The sequence below is a fragment of the Nipponia nippon genome, unplaced genomic scaffold (assembly GCF_047370975.1).
Source record: "Nipponia nippon isolate SJK-2023a ecotype South Korea unplaced genomic scaffold, ASM4737097v1 scaffold_31, whole genome shotgun sequence".
In the NCBI taxonomy this organism is placed as follows: Eukaryota; Metazoa; Chordata; class Aves; order Pelecaniformes; family Threskiornithidae; genus Nipponia; species Nipponia nippon.
The window spans coordinates 3,247,599-3,264,367 of NW_028262349.1; the positions used below are offsets into that span (position 1 = coordinate 3,247,599).

The window sequence follows — 16,769 nt, forward strand, 5'->3', positions numbered from 1 at the left end:
GAGGTAAAATGCACGAAGACCTACAAGGCTTTCTATATCCACTTGCCTACTCCACAAACCTGCTGATTTCCTTTTCCTCTTTCCTTTCCCCGGGGTATCAAACTCATCATCTCCATTATTTTCTTTTTCCTTATCTTTGTTTGCAACAGCTTCCAAATACCCTTCAGGATACTACAGGAAAACACAAAACAAAAAGCATCCAATGCAAACACGGCAGTTCATGGACTTACAGACTACTACAGGTCGGAAGAATGACTTCTGGAGTACTGCTCCAGGGGTTCTCTGTTTTGAGCAATAGCTCCCTGCTCTGGCAAAGCACTTATGCAGACTATAGAAAGTCTATACAAGAAAGTGAGTTTTGTCCATTTAGCCTCCTGATGTAAAAAGAAAACCACCAACCCACAAGACTGAAAGCACTTGTGTCCCCCCTCAGTCTACGGGGGGGCTGTCTCGATTCTTACGCAGGCATCATCCTCAATAAGAACACGTAATAGAAAAAATCCTGCTATCCATCAAGTTCATTGCCCAGCATCACCCTGATGAAAGAGTACCTGCATTGTTAGGCCAAGCTTTTTCATCCTGTCCTTTCCTTCTTTGGTCCAAGGAGCAGGTTCTTCATCATCCCTCCTAAGTAAGTAACGCCACACTAAAAATCCAGATTTCCCTGTCTCGGGCCAGTATTTCACAACCTAAAAGAGTCAGATGCGAGTCCATCATATGCTATAAAAACCCCTTGGCCATAACCAAATTATCTTTCCCTGATTCAGTAGGCAAATTCAAATCCTTCTTACCTTATATATTCCATCGTATCTGTTCCCTTCTACAGGAGCGTATTTACTGTGTTTGCCTCCTTTCACGTTCCTCACCACTCGGACGGGCTTCCCAGCTCTCCAGTCCTTGGCTTCAGCTCCGTTTTTGTCGTTGATGGGGGCACTGCAGTTCAGAGCCAGAGCTCTGTAAAAGAAAGTCCAAGCAACTTAGTGGATTTACCAGGCAGAACTCTTCAGAATCAGAGAGAAGATAAAGCAAAGCAAAGCTTGCACGGTAAACCAGCTACTAAGAAGTAATATATTTAAACTATAGTATTTTACTCAGAGCAATGCATTGATACAGCTAAGTACGATGCTAAGAGCAGCAGCATATTGGCATTGTGCTGAACCACAGCAATGGCTACCAAAAAACGGGAAGCCACTGCCTCTTTGCAGATACAGAAAGAGCCCCCTCTGAATCTCTTCCGAGGAAAAAGGATGTAGCCAGGCTTTTGTTTGTTTGTTTGTCTTAAATGGTAACACTTTAAAGTATCTTGTATAACACTAAGAACTCTGGGAGATAGTAATTAAGCCTCCTGACTGGGGCCCACATTTTAAATACGCTGATTATTCATGACATTACCCTGATGTAATTGCAGGGACCAGCTCCTCCACTCAAGCGCACACTTATCTCTAAGAGTGACAGCTGCGAATTACAAGTGACCCGGCTTCCCAAGGTGACCGGTGGCTGCAAAGGTCTTCAGGAGAGAGCACGAAAACTTGTACACTAATTTACTACTCCGTTCCTCAAGTTTCAGTCAATATTAAGTGTGAGACTAATACCATTTACAATTCTGTTTCATTTACAGTGCACTGTAAGAAGCATCTCCATCGTGCAACCGATGTGCAGCCTACAACACCGTCAAAACCTAAGTTTGACAGTTTTCCACTTAGCCGGTTTCTTTTGATACAAATAGGACAAACAATTTTTCAGGTTGAGAGATTGCCAGCTACTAAGGTTAGGAATGGAGCGCGAATGTTGCCGACCTGTTCATATTGGTGAGTTTTTGATCACAAGACTGTTCCGCCGTGCGCTTGTTTCCAGAAAGATCACGCCCTCCGCTCCCTGTATATGTGAAGGAATTTCCATGATCCTGAAACGTATATGGATGGTTTCAACACGTTCACAAAAATAATTCAATAAAAGCAGAAGAGTCTTTTAATTAAGTAGCTTTAATACAGCATTCTGAAAAAAAGGAAAGATGCTTCCTCCATCTAAGCTCCCAGCCTCGGCCTGTGGCCCTCTCCTGTACTGCCAAGGGAGAAGAGCCAGGGTGACAACCGTTGCCTTGTCACACACCCTAAGAGCGCGGAGACCTCTGCCAAGAGAGCGGCAAACCGCTCGCACAGGATCTGCTTGGAAGTGCAGGGGCACCTTCCAGATAAGGATAACGGAACCTGTGCCTCAGTACTTACACCGTTACATGACCTTGCAGTCAGAATTAAGACTTAGAACGATGACTGAGATTTGTGGCTACCTGTTTTACCTGAGTCCTAACAGGCTTTCAGGGCAAGGGGGCGCGGGCTAGTAATGCGCTGGTGAGCTGCAAGAAGAATGAGCAGCAGAGCCTGGTGCAGCCTAGCACGGGTTAGGTTTGGCGGGCAGAACCAAACGGTATATTCAGAAGTAGGACCTCTGTCCCTAGTTGTGTCCTGAACGCTCTTCCGACACAGGAAGATCTGGCAGTGTTCACCGTGAGATGCTGTTCAAACCGTGGATGTGATGGAGGCCCTGAAAAGGCAGCTAAGGACTCTTGGATTAAGAGCTGACATATAGCTATTAAACTTGATATTAAACTTAATTTAGATGAGCCTGTTTCTCAGGCTGGCACACATTACTGGATTGCAGTCTTCCTTTGCCTAGTTTTCTTCTGAAGAACATAAGTATCGTCAAGACGGGGAAACGTCTGATATAGAGTGTAAAAAGTAACTACGGCCAAGTCTTTCTTTTAACTACAAGGTAGATTGGTTCTCAGGCATAAGTAATCAAGATTCACTTACTATGTCATCTTCATAGCCCCCTGCCAGAACCAAGGAATAGGCGCCATCGTTACTTCTGCCATGTATTCCTGCCACGTGCGGCCTGTGAACACCGGATTCGCTCACCTGAAAAAAAAAAAAAAAGTTTGCTAGGCAACTGCTGTCAACAGGCTACGAACAATACGACTGCCCGGTGGTCCTGGAACTAAATTAACTAACGGTGCTATTTCAGATTTGGTTTGCGTGCATTACAGGGTGAAACTGTGTTCTCACCATTATCCTCCAAAAAGCTCCAGGTAGAGGAAAGAAAAAGAAAAACGCTTTTAAAAAATAAGCCATTGAGTATTTCAGTAAATTGAACAAATGAATATTTTTTATTATGTGAATTTAGAAATTTGGATCTTTCTCACCAAGATTGCTTATTAAAAAGCTCCAGGAATTTAAGAATAATATAGATATTAAAATTAATTGTTTGTATAAGGGGATTAGTTTTGAAAGACTTGCAATAGCAGCCTTCAGCTAATACTTGAAAACAAGACCTGGATAGGTCAGTGCTTTTTCTTCCCCAACTTTCTAACAGGATGAGAAAACCTTCTGTTTAATATATCCAGGTATTCGAGAGAGACCCTTACCAGGAGAACAAGCAGGATGTACTACATGTCTCCAGGACAAACTGCTGGAAACAAATACGTTTGGTTTGGGGTTTTTGAGTTACCAAAAAAAGCACTAAAGAGAAAAAAAAAAACCACCACACTTGAAATGCCTGGACAATGCAGCATTAGTTCTGGAACACTTGATCTAGACAAAGCCAGAATGCTTTCCTTTCTGCACTTATATATCCAGTGACATACGCTCCAAGATTAACTGTTTCGGGTTTCTTGTAAGAGCTGGATCATTCCCATTTTTCCCTACAGTGGCTCAGGCTGGGATTCAGCTTCATACCTGAACTCTGAACTTCCACATGGTGCCAACAGGAATCCCAGGAATTGGTCCGTAGTGGTTCGAGGGGACAATGGTGCATTCCTTTGTGCGACCAACACATGCCATGCCCTGTTTCAAAGAGCAAGACCGATCAGCCAAGAATTACAGAGAACTAACACACACTATTCTTCAAAATAAAACGACTTTTGAACTGACCTTGCCCCAGTCTCTCCGCGAGGATGAATTAGCAGATGCCATCTTTTGTTTCTTTTTACTTTCTTTTAATTTCTCTCCTGCTAAAACCACCTCACTTGCATCATTTCGACATTCAGGGCAATACCTAAAGTCACCAGTCAATGAAAATTAACTAGCAGCAAAGCCTTAAATTAAAAGAGAATTTCCTCAACACATACTGAGTTACAGTTTTCCCACATGAAACTAGACAGAACACTGAAACAACTCTCCATACTGGAATTAGGCCTGTATTAGCTAGTGTCCTTGCACAGTCTCCTAAGCCATTGCAGATGTGTCAGGAAGTCAGCTGTACCATAAAAATCATTGTATAAAATATTGAAACAGGACACAAGGAATAAAACAGTATATTTCACTATCTATATATATATGTAGATGGATACATTTCACTATCTCTATGTATCTATCACCATATATATATTTCATATATAAAACAGTATATATCGCCAGCCTAATATGGTGATGGGGCCTGTGGACTACCTGTAAGCGACCCATAAAACCATTACATGAGTTAAGCCTCCTGGCATCAGGTTTGTGTTTGGTTTATAGGTAGCTCCAGTTCTCTTTGAATAGGCATATAGATCCCAAAACTAGGAAGAGAAGTTTGAAAGCCACTGGCTTAAAACATACTCTCACTAAACTGACACTCCAGAAAAGCTACAAAGTTCTAAAAACCAAAAACCCCAAAACCACACAAACATCTCTTCACCTCGTACAGTCACGATATTGCCACTTAAGGACAGCGTGAAGTCCTAGACCTCGCTTTCTGCTCCTAATTAGATGGTAATTGCGATACCACACACGCATACTTAGAACTTACCAATCCTCATCATCTGGTATACTACTAAGGGGAGGGTTGAGGCAGTAGATGTGGAAAGCCATATCACACTCATCACACATTAGCTGTTTATCTGGATCTTGTTTACCTCCACAGATATGGCAAGCACAAATTCGGCAGGTCTTGTTCGGGTTGTCCTTACAAGCTTTACACACAGGTCCATTTTGTCCTGTTCGCAAAAAGAAACCACAGTCTACTTCAGACTCTAGAAAGTGCCAAGATACGCTGGAAGCGGTCAAAGGAGTCACAACTACGAGTGCCTTGGAACTCTTAGATCCTCACAAAGCCAATTAGCAGAACATCACAAGGGAAGACTGAGACATGCAAGAACTATGCAACAGACTCACGTTTTAATGGACTGGCACTAATTGGACAAGCACTGCCTGGTTCTTCAATTTTATAAATTTCATCCACTAATGTAATTCTGCAGTCATTCAAGGAATCCCCAGCATCCCTATAAGGAGAAGTTGATAAAAGTCAAAAAGATCGTACTTGGAAAGTATCATACAGCATGAATTCACAGCTGTGCTTGTGTGTCAGTAATGCAGACGGGTCTGGTTCAGTCCTGCACCACAAGAAACCTGTTAGAGCATCGCACAATCTGGGACAGTGGCATGACAGCGTCACTACAAATCACATCATTTTCATGCAATTGAAGCGTAGCCCCTCTTGTCTCAGTGAGAATCCAGGCACTTGTAGCATTCAATTGGTCATGAGTAACTGTTCTCCCTCTTTCAGACTAACTCTTCTCGTATTTCATAGTGAAAAACTCAAAATCACTGTGGTGAGAGGAAAAAGGGGGAATATTCTGGCAACCCTGTGAAACTTTTATCTGAAACTTAAAAAAAAAAAAAATACATATATATATATACACACACGCACTATTTTTTCCCTGAAGTTGAGAGTCCCTCATACATAGGCTCATTTTCTCCTTTAGGAGAGAACCGGAGTAATTTTTCATCATCTTTATAAAGTGAGGGTTCAGTCTACATTATCGTATCTAGCATAAATATTACACTGAAGTTTTTGTAAACCTGTTATGGACAGTTAACACAGCAAACAATTCTTCGCCTCTTAGCAAACACGGGGCTTCGCAGCCTCCCAGCGTTATGCGAATCCGCAGATCAGCGTGCCCTGTGATTCCTTAAAGCCTCCGATTCCTCCAGCGGAAGTTCATCAAAAGCGCAGTGTGACGAAGTCAATGCCCCAGCAAGGGCAGCCCAGCTCTCCTCGCTCCCCAGCACTTCAGTTGCGCCATTTTTGTTGCATCATTTTTTTCAGCAGAGTCACTCAGACCTCATGAAAATTTAAGCAGAGTTGGGGAATTCAATTTATTCCACATTACGAATTTGCTTACCCAAGTAAGATCTTTGCATTTATCTCCTTGATCATTTTCGTTTCCCTTTTTTGCAGAATCTCCGCATCGTACCAAAAACCTCTCTCTTTTGGTTCGTCGGGATTATAGTTGACCATCACCACCTGTCCTACTTCTAGCTGGTGCCACTTCAAAATAGTCCGTGCACGAGCCCGTACGTCATTCGAACTCAATTCTACGACTCCGTTCTCTGGATAACTTGAAGCAGAAGGGAGGCGTGGAGGGACAAAGAAGAAAAATCAGATTCAGCATCACTTGTTACAAGTGATAGATTTTATCCAGACAGGTTGATTTAAGAACCGATGCCGCGTCACATACAGGAATACCATCAAGAATAAAATCTCCTTCTCCCACACAGACACAGCCAGAATCGGGCAGCCTAACTTTGCTACTATTGTATCCCATTTAAAACTTGGATAACGGCATTTTGTATTTCTAAAAACATGATTCCAGCCCACTGGGATTCCAACTGGAATACAGTCAGAATTCCAACTGTAAGACAAACTTACAGTTAACAGGGCTCAGTAATGTAACTGCTGTGTCGGCCCAGTTCTGTTCTACCTTATGGATCTCTACAATAAAATTTCCCATCAACATCGTGATCCAAACGACTTCGTTAGCCAAGAAGGTGACAAAACTCACTCTTCATATTTCACGTGGTATATTACATCCTCTTCAGGAATGGTTGTCGGCTGATCAGGATCTGTGCAACTGTCAGCCGATTCATTTGTAGGTTTTTTTCTGGTTACATTTACAACCTGGGCTTCAAACCATGCTCCCATATTCATATCTCGAGCATCGACCAAGTCATTGATCTACAGAAAGCAAAGCATACAGCTCAGCAAAATGGATTTTCAAATTAAGCATTAATTTCCAAGTCTACTTGAAGATTTGACCATCTCATGAACTTCACCATTATCAAGATAATTTTTAAGACTATCTGTTCAATTAGATTTCCTTTGCCTTCCTGATCCCATTGTGCACCCCAATGGTCTTCTCAGGTTGAACCTCTAAGGCTAAAAACCCATTCTACACCAACGTGTGTACAAACAGCTTTCTTATCTAGTACAAACCATTATTGGTTAGTCTAGAACAGACTTTCAGAACTGTCTTGCTCATAGTCTGGCAAAGAGATCCCTAGATCTGTAATAAAATCCATGGAAACAGACAAGTAAAATGATTCTGAACAGCTGGTTGAGGTTTTCTTTTGTTCATTCAAGAAAGTTTCGCTTTGACAAATGCAGTGACTCCAAGCAAAAATATTGGGCAAGTTTTTTAAATCAAAACAGGCACTCTGAATGTCTTTTTTTTTTTTAATCAATTAGTGTATTGTAGTTTTAGTTAAAAGGATAAAATGAATAATAAAATATTTTGATCTACAACATGTTGCATTTAATTGCTTTGTGGGTTGGTTGGTATTTTTTGGTTTGTTGTTGGAGCGTTTAAGAGAAAAAAAAGAAATACCCACACAACTGGGGCATGAAAGACTTTCAGAAATTCTCAACTACAGAGAAACAATTCCCCTCTTGAAGGGCAGTTTTAAGTAATCTCAGTTTTTGAATGACTCACCTTATAGAGGCCAAATCCGGGGTCAGTCCAGTCAGGCTGCGCCGCTGTGCTCGGCTGTCCCTCCAGTTCCATGGCACCTTCTCCATTGTGAGAGCTTTTGTCAGATTCGCTTTGGCCTGAGCCACAGCCAGAGTCTGTGTCGGAGAGTTCAGAATCCTTTTCCTTACTAACAGCAGGAAGCACTGCTGGGCTTTGTCTGACCAAGAGTTGAACAATATCATTGAGTCCGACGCTGTAATCGAAAAGGGAGTGACCGTCTTCCATCTACAGGGAAAGCATCAAAATAATCTGGTTATTTAATTCAACGGAGGTTTTCCAATTCAAAACCACCCATCATGCTGTAATTGTCACTATGTGCCAAGAAAGACCACATTGCTTGAAAACCATTAACAATCAAGGAACTTGGCAGTTCTTCAGCATCGCAGTTACTTATAGACTGTTATTCTTACTATTTAAAACGTTCTTTTTTCAACGGACTCCACAAGCTAGAGGAACAAGACTTCTCCCATGCTGCGGCGGACCCGCTACCCAGATTGAGCCACTGCGTTCTAGGAGATCTGGAGAGGTTTGCGGTACATTCCCTAGAAATATCCATTCTGGGAAGAAGGACTTCAAGAACTACAGATCCCCTATGTTCCTATCAGGAGTTAAAGATAATTCCACATTACCTACAAACTCAAAAGTTCTTTCTTCCTTAATTCAGACACATTCCATAACACAAACATTAACACAAACTCGTCTTTATATTCTAATTGTGTATGTTCCAGATTATTGTTACAGCATCTCTCTGTTAAGCGTGGTGTTGAGGAGAAGCCAAAGAGTTAATAGCCTGCTTTTCTCTGGGCAAACACACAATTTTTCCATTGAAAGTAAAATCAAAAAAGACTCAATTCAACTTGAAACTACCCAATCACTTTTTAGCATAGCCAGGCACATCCTAATTTCACACCCTCTCTAACTTTAAGAGTTTATTTTGCAAGTCTGGCATCGCATGTAGTCAAATCAAGATCCTTCCCCTGCAAAAAGGAAAAGAAGTGCAGAGGACGAAATAGGGCTCTCCATTACCTTTCAAGAACTCTGAGGAGCGCTACCATTTTAGAGTTAAAAATGTAGTACTCGAGACCACAGTGCAGTTCGAAGTTTAGACAAGCTTCACCACATATTTAAGGTCTGACTAAGAAATTATACAGGAAATGATCATCCCCTTCCAGCCCAAACCACCAGAAAAAGCAATCCCCAGAGCTTTGTTCTCTATCAGTGGGAAACAGAGCAAAACCACAAAAATTTACACTTCACAGGAATCACTATGATAATTCAATTCTGATTTATGGCATAAAATGGCTACGGAACAATCCCTGGAAATCTGACTGTACAGGAAGCGATCTGGACTTTTTCTGGTTTAGAGATGAAAACTCATCAAGATACCAAACCAGAGATCGGCTGTTTCTTCTTAACAAAGAGACAGTATCACAAACAGGGTATCGCTATCAACAGCGGTTATCACAGAGAACACCAGTGACAACAGGTGCCAACAGAAATGGAAAAGCGGAGAACACGAACAGGACACGAAACCACAGGAGTTCAAAGGACAGGCTGAAAGGAGCACCAGCATCTGAAGATGTACCGCTAACAAAGGAGGCAGGGGTTTTAGTCAACGAGGCTTTTTCCTAACACCATTTTAGAATTTTAACTCATAAGAACGTGAACATTTCTAATGACTCAAAAGCCAGACAAAGCACAAATGAGGGCAGCAGGGGAACGATGACTAGGAGAGCTCACATCGCACTGGATGTCTAAAAACCACGCCTAACCTAAGAACTACTGGAATTACACAGAGAGGAATTATCTCTGTAAGGCAAGTGCATCCTTACTGAAAAAAAGTTATCACTTCTACTGAAAATCTGTTTAACCTTAGTTAACTGCACACGCTTCAGCATAAGTAAGGCTGACAGTCGGTAGCACCCTGGACCAGTCCTCCCTTATCGCTTTATCTACAACCACAAATGGGTAATTACTGCACCCGAATCTACACCAACACGAGAGCAAGGAGGCGGCACAAGCCCTTCAGAGGTGCTACCCAGTCCTTTGTGTACAAACCTCTTTTTTTTACTACTACGGTACCCAAGCTTGTTAGATTAAAGCTACTCCAGGTGTATTTCCACATCCTACCGTCACACCTGCTAATTCTAACGTACAGCTAGCTCTCGTCATCCCAAAATGGAGGGAAAGGTGGAAAAAAGCGACTAGAAGAAATTGTCTAACTCCACCCATCTCACAGCATTGCAACTGCAGCCTGAAGTAGCCCGCTATTTCCAAAATGAATTCCTTGCAACAACCAACCACCGATTCAGAAGTTTCTTTAGCACGAAGGTTTAGCGGCGCAGGACTACACAGGAGATGGAAAAAGTATTTGAAAACAGTTTCAGTTGTCTTTAGTACTAATTTAGATACTTTATTAACTCATGTGGAAGAAAGTAGTTGTCGTACAACCGCGACCATAAACATACTGTCGAGACCATAAGGTACTACTGAGCCACTCAAGGTTTTACAGCGAGTTCTGTACCGAGTGAGATTCCGATAAAAGCGCAGAAGAACCTCAACCCCACGGGCTGTTATCCCAATTTACAAAGAAAAAAAACGGGAAACGGGATCTTTACGGCGTTCAGAGCAGCAAAACCCGCAAGGCTCGAAAAGTTGAAGACCGCAAAACCCTTGGTAATATCTGGATTTTCAGAGACTTCGCAAAGGCGGTGCCAAGATGGAAAAGCAAGACGCTAGGTGAAAAATAATAAGGTAAAAAAAAAAAAAACCCTTTGCGAGTTAAAAAAGCCGAGCTTTGCTGCCTCTCCTCTCCTTGCAGAGCCAGCAGCACGGAAGGGAGCCCGGGAGTCACTAGATGGCAGCAAAACAAGCCATTTTCGAGCAATTAAGAAAAAAATAAATTAAAATCTCCCTCCCCAGCTGGCGGGGGACAGGGTTGGGGGGGCGGGGGCGGGCGGGGGGGGGCCCGCAGCCGCCTCAGCGGCTGCGGGCCCCCCTCGCCCGCCCTCGCCCCCCGCTGCTGAGGGACCGATGCTGTCAAACGTCCCCCCGCCTCGTCGGTACCTGCTTGCCGCGGTAGAAGAGCCGTTGCCGGTGAGGTTCGACACCGAAAACCTCGTGTATCCGTAGACGCAACCCCTCCACCTTGGTGAGTTTGGAAAGGGAATCCACGCGGTGGGTCTCCTTCCCGTCCATGGTGCGTACCTGGATCCACATGGCGCCGGTCCTGGTCACAACCGGGAGAGAACGAACGGTGTTTTTAAACGACGGTACCCGCCGAGACGGGCACCCTATCAATGAGACCGCTCAACCTACCGCGCCGTCCCGGCCCCGCCGCCCGGCCCGCCAGCCAACCGGCCGGCCCGCCCTCCCTTCTAACCCCCTCCACCCTATTGGTCGACAACCCGGCCGGTTCCGACATCCATTGGTTAACTGGCAGCTTAGTCCCGCCCACTCCCACGCTGAGCCTAACGGCTTTGGTTGCGCCTGTGGCTCTCTGCCGCCTCGCGGGCGGGCGGCGCGCGCCAACTGTATCTCGCGCCACAATTGAAACGCTCCCTCCGCTCTCGCGGGGGACTCCCCCCCCCCCGCCGCCGCCACCGCAAGTCTCGCGAGATTATGCAAATGAGACCGGGAGGTCTTAAAGGGGCCGTCACCAGCCGGCGGCCCCCACCCTCCCACCGCGGCCCGGTGGGAGGTCCCGGGGCGGGGGGGTGCATCGGGGACAGCGGGGCTGCCCATCGCGCCGCGGAGGGCACCGGCGCCCGCAGCCCCGCGACCCGCACACTCCCCCCGCGGCGGGGGACGCACACACACGGGGATCGCTGTCGTTCCGACGGCGGAACAAACGGGGGGTGTCAGCGGCGCCCGCCGCCCCCGGCCCCGGCCCGGGCGCCGCCCGCCCCGGCCGCATCAGCCCCGAAAGCCAAGCGGGGCGATGCCGCCGCTCACCGGCGCCGCCGGTCACAGCCCCCCTCCGCGGTCCCGGGGCGGGGGGTCGGTCCCGCTGCCACAGCCCCCGAGCGGCGCGTCCCGCCAAGCGGCACCGGAGCGCTCACCCCCGGGGAGACCCGGGCCGGGGGGGGAGCCGCGGAGCCGCGCCCCGGCAGCTGTCACCGGCCCGGGCGCCGCGCCGCGCCCCGCAACGCCCCCTGCACGGACACGGCGGGGACCCCCGCCGCCCCCCCGCCGTCCTCCCCCTCCCGGCACCACCGGCCGCTCCCCGCCCCGCGGCGGGATGGGGCTGCGGGGGCGGCCCGGGGCACTCACCGGCGTGGCGGTGCTGGAGGCCGCCGCCCGCGCTCTCCCCGGGCTTTGGAGTTTGGCGCGGAAAAGCCCCGTGCGCGGCGGGCGCCCGCCCATTGGCCGCCGCTGGCGGGAACGAGCGGGCGGGGCGGGGCCGCCGCCGCCTCCCGGGTGGCGGGGCCGGGGGGGGGGGGACGCGGGGCCGGGGCAGCCGCCGGAACTGGCGCTCCCCGGGGGCGGCACCGGGGATCCCCGGCGGGCAGCCCGGCCCGGCGCCCCCCGCTCCGCTGCCGGGGGCGGGCGGGGGGCGCAACCCCCCCGCTCCCCAAATCCCCGAGGCGCCCGCCACCGGGAAAGCCCCTCACCCTCCGGGACCACGGCCTCGGTGCCGGTTATTGTGCTAAAAGCGGGCCACGGAGAGCCCTGCGGGAGAGGAGACCCGAACGGTTCCCCCTCTGACAGCCGCCCTCCCAACGCACCTCCTCACCGAGGGGCCCGTCCGCCCGGGGGCTCCGGGCCCTGCTGTGATGCGAATAATCCGAATAATCCACGAAATCCGCAAGAGGCCTCTAACTCCCCAGGCCGTTAGCTCCGGGCCGCTTCTGGGGTTCCTGTACGGCCCCGCTCGTGAAAACGTGGCCTGGGTGACACGGCAGGGCCGCGCGCGTGGCTGCGTGAGCCGACAACAAGGGCTGCTCCGGGAGGGTGTTTTTCCCCCAAACTACTAACGCCACGAGGAAATTAAAAATGATAAAGTTTGCTTAAGGCGGCCATCGGATGGAGTAAACTGTAAGTAGGGGATTACCGAGAGGTTTCTGAGAAGAGTCAGCTTCAAAAGAAGGATAAAAGCATGAAAATTGGTGGTTGGCGGGGAGCGACCCCGCGGTGGGAAAGCGGGAATGGCGGCGGGTTCGGCGCTGCCAGAACGGCTCCACCGACACTGCAACCTGCCGAGGCCCCGCAGAGCCGCTGTCCTGCCTCTGCAGACAAAGAGAACACGAGGCGCGCTGAAGATACATGCAAAACAGTATTTCCCCTGTTATACCCCCCCTGCAACCACAGAGCTAACCTCTCACGTTAAGAAATACGAAATCCGAGGGACGTAGCACCCTCCCAACCCCCCTGATTTGCAGCCTGCTGTAGAGAATGCACACAGCCCGCGAAAGCCTCCTAAGCGGCGTGCGCCTCTTCCTCATTCCCCTCCTTTCTCAGGATCTGCCGGGGATCCCACAGCTAAGCCACCGATGGCAGATTGGAAGTCGCTGGCCTAGATTAGGTTAGTACCAAAGGTTAGGCATGTGTCAGTGCACAAAAGCCTTGAATCTGACCTGCGACCTGCAGCAGTCGGGCTTCATTTCCTCCCGGATCCGAAGGCTTTGCCTTGCCAAAAAGTCATTTTTTCCCCCTGTAGATGCACTGGAGTCTTAACCTTGACCTACCACAGCAGCAAGCCCTTCCCACAGCTGAGCGGGTTCTCAGACGCTACAGACCTGGCAGGGAGCAGGAGGAAAGGCTGAGTATCGGAAAAACTATTTTCACCTGTATAAGGACAGGTCGCATGTCTAAAGCAGCTTGGGTTTGGATCTCCTAGCCTAAAGTTCAAATTAGCGTGGCTTACCAGCCCACCTGGATCCGTATTCTGCCACCCACCTAAGTTCCATTTCCAGAGGAGCGCAGAACCCACATCCCTCATGGCTGCCAGACGCAGGACAGTTTAACGACAGCCTTTCACCACCCTCTTTCAGACTTTTTTTCAGCATCGCTTACATCTCTACAGAAGTGCCATAAAAAGCTCAAAAAAAGCCACTTTAAGACACAGAGCTGACCCTTCTTTCTCTGAGTGCTCTGTGTCCCATTAAGCTGGTGTACAAGGACGGTATATTTGAACAGTTAGCTATTCATCTCACACACGCTCGGATGCTAAATATGGTTCTGATAGCGCCTTATTGCCTCGCATTTGACCCTACCATATGCCCCATTAAGGTCCCACCTCATGTCCATTTAAGAATTATATATACATGTATCCAAGCGCGTAATGGACGTGCGTCCTTTTACCCTCGGCAGTTCCTATCGCAGCGCAGGGACGCGCTCTTACTGTAAGACAGGGACTGTTCAAGGAAAAGGCTCCAGCGAGTCGCTGCATATGACTAGTAGCATCCCTAGGACTACCAGAGTCAGAAAACAAGAAGCCCACTTTCTAGAGAAACTTTTACTCATTCAGTGAATCCACAAACTGCAAAAACTGTGCAGCATCCTACACACTGTTCAGCTGGGTCTACAAATCACTTAAGAGAAGGCTCAATTCTAGATCATTCTAGTAGCGGAACATTGATTTCATTAGAGGCTAAATTATATATGCTCTCCTTTTCAGGTCCTCTCTTCTACTAAAACAAGGACATTGCCAGAGTAACTTACAGAGAACTTGGCGTCAGTGAGATAAAGCCCTGGCAGCATCAGGTTTCCATAGGCTGTCAGAAAAAAGAAGATGACTTGGTCACACTGCAGTTATCTAAGAGGCTGATGAGTTTTAGTTTCCTCCCTTTCAGATTGTTTGAGGCATTTCTTTCCTTTGGAGTCACAATTCTGATTGAAAACACTTCTGCCATCTGGTAAACGCCCCATGCTGTGAGGAAACAATATCTCGGTTCTCCTGCCAGCAGGGATATCCAGCTCCGTTTATGAAAACTTAAAGCATTGTTGAATTCATCTGCAAAAAGATGCAGTTAGCAAGACAAAACTCTAACAGTCTCCCAGCCCATGGAAATACTGTTCAAAGAGAAGTTTTCGCACAAGGTTTTAGGAGAAATGAAAGTCCAGGCGTGTACATAAGACCTAGCAGCTGATAAACATCATTAAAACGAGCCTTGGATGAAGAAGCTGGTCTTACCAATTCCAAGGGGGCCAAATGTATCCTTGGGTAGGCAGCACGGTCTCCCCGTTACAGTTACTATGATTCAAAGCCCATCCCTTACAATGCCTTTACAGCACTTTCTGGGAAAAATAGCAGGGGGGCTGGTCCCATAAAGCCACAAGAAGCATCACAAGAGGTACAAACACCCTAAATGGCTCACGGTAACAGCAAGTCGCTCAGCTTGCAGAAGGCCGGCTGGGCCCAGGAACGTGCGCCTTTGACTTCTCCCTCAGCTCACCTCCCTGGCTCCCCTCCACGCTCACCAGCTAAAGAGGCCACATCTGCTTTGTCCAAGGGACTCGCCGTGGCTCTGAAATCATCCCAGCTACAGAGAAGACGCATTTACTGTTGCAAGAATCCCTTGGCAATCATGGAGGACGCATGCAAGACCCGGCAAGGGAAACAGACTGTTCTGTCTGGCACAGGTGGAAAAACTGCCGAGACCTGACCCTTTGCCCCAGCTGGCTAGTCAATGGCTCGCCCGTCACTAATGGTCCTCGTAAAAAAATCATTGTTTGATGTGCAAATAACTTAATTCTGTCTTTCACCTTTTCCAATAGTTTGGTTTTTGTGGAGCTTGGAAATCAATGCTCAGATGTGGAAACCAGTGCAGGAAAACATTTGGGACCCAAAGCAAAACTATCTGAGCTGGGGATGCAGAGGCTCACGTTCTCATCTGGGGCCTTAACTTCCCACTACTCAACATCCACAAACTTCCATCACTTTGCTGAACCTTCCTCCTCTCAGTGTTCAAGTGATACCTTAACTCAATTCTGCCGTCTCTGTCCTGGGGTTTGCACTGTTTCTCTTCTAGCACGTGATGCACTGTATGGCTTAACCCCGAGCCATAGGAAGTGCTCTGAGAGCCAGGACTCCCTGAACTGGGACAGCAGCTCAGAGAAAATCAAGATAGCTAGAACATACTGCTTTTAACCATTTTTTGGCCTTCCTTGCAGGTGCTAACATTTATGCTTTTACATGTGCAAATATGTATTCTTTGTGTAGCTGCTTACAGGGACCCGTGATGATTCAGTCGTGTCACATGCAACACAGCGAGAGACTTTCCCCTAGGTTAAACAGCAGGGCCAAGCGGTCTCAGCGGGTGCAGTGGGGTGACACAGAGTCATGCTGCATCCAGCAACAGGAACTCACCAGATTTCGTTTTCCTCTCCCTTCATGCAAGGCTCTTTGGTGATGGAAGCTGAACAAGAAGCAGTTTCTCTCTGCTGCTTCATATTTGCCCTTGGTGAAACCACTGTCTGCACAATCGATACTGACAACAGGTTAAGCAAATACATTTAGAACATGTTATTTATTTTGCACTCAGTTGTCCTGCATGAGATCTTCACCACTTCTCGAAAGACCAAAATGAAAGACATGATGCTGGATTCCAGGATAAATGCTGCCCTCCTTAATGCTCCTACAGTTTCCAAAATAATGGGGGTAAAGCTAGCCAGACTCCAAGACCGGGGAGCGCAAAGGAAGCCTGTGTTTCTGATTACTGGGGAAGCAAGAGCAGGGGTCTCAGCAATAGCCTGAGATGGAGAGGACACACTTAGCAGGCCCAGATGACATCCGCCCTCTCATCTATCGAAGAACAACCAGCATTATGTTAACCCACCCCACCTCTGCCTAAGGCAGGAGGCAAGAGTGCAGCAGCAGAGGGAGAAGCAGACAGGTATGTAGAAAACCAGCCTGCGGTCTGAAAACCAGCAGAAAGGTGAACTGGAAGACTGGGAGAGCAGCCAAGAACCCATCAGGCTGTTCCCTGCAGTGAGGGCAAAGCCGGCTGGGGCTCAGGGCAGGAACCTGCCTGAGCTGCCGCCG

The 16,769-nt window shown here is 47.8% G+C and overlaps 1 protein-coding gene across 11 annotated transcripts in view; it reads right to left on the reverse strand.

Annotated features, from left to right (window-relative positions):
* Nucleotides 1–16,769, reverse strand: part of UHRF1 (ubiquitin like with PHD and ring finger domains 1) — a 46,742-nt gene that overhangs the window by 4,583 nt on the left and 25,390 nt on the right. For 4 of the 11 annotated variants that reach the window (XM_087769381.1, XM_087769385.1, XM_087769382.1 and 1 more), the window contains 13 exons: nt 10,850–11,012; nt 7,745–8,008; nt 6,818–6,990; nt 6,158–6,373; nt 5,148–5,254; nt 4,783–4,969; nt 3,927–4,050; nt 3,732–3,839; nt 2,811–2,915; nt 1,797–1,903; nt 792–954; nt 552–689; nt 60–171 (listed from right to left, as the gene is read on the reverse strand). In XM_087769381.1, the coding sequence (XP_087625507.1) occupies nt 60–171; nt 552–689; nt 792–954; nt 1,797–1,903; nt 2,811–2,915; nt 3,732–3,839; nt 3,927–4,050; nt 4,783–4,969; nt 5,148–5,254; nt 6,158–6,373; nt 6,818–6,990; nt 7,745–8,008; nt 10,850–11,002 (1,957 nt within the window). In that variant the 5' untranslated portion in view covers nt 11,003–11,012. The other 7 variants (XM_087769383.1, XM_087769387.1, XM_087769386.1 and 4 more) reach the window with 7 other exon arrangements.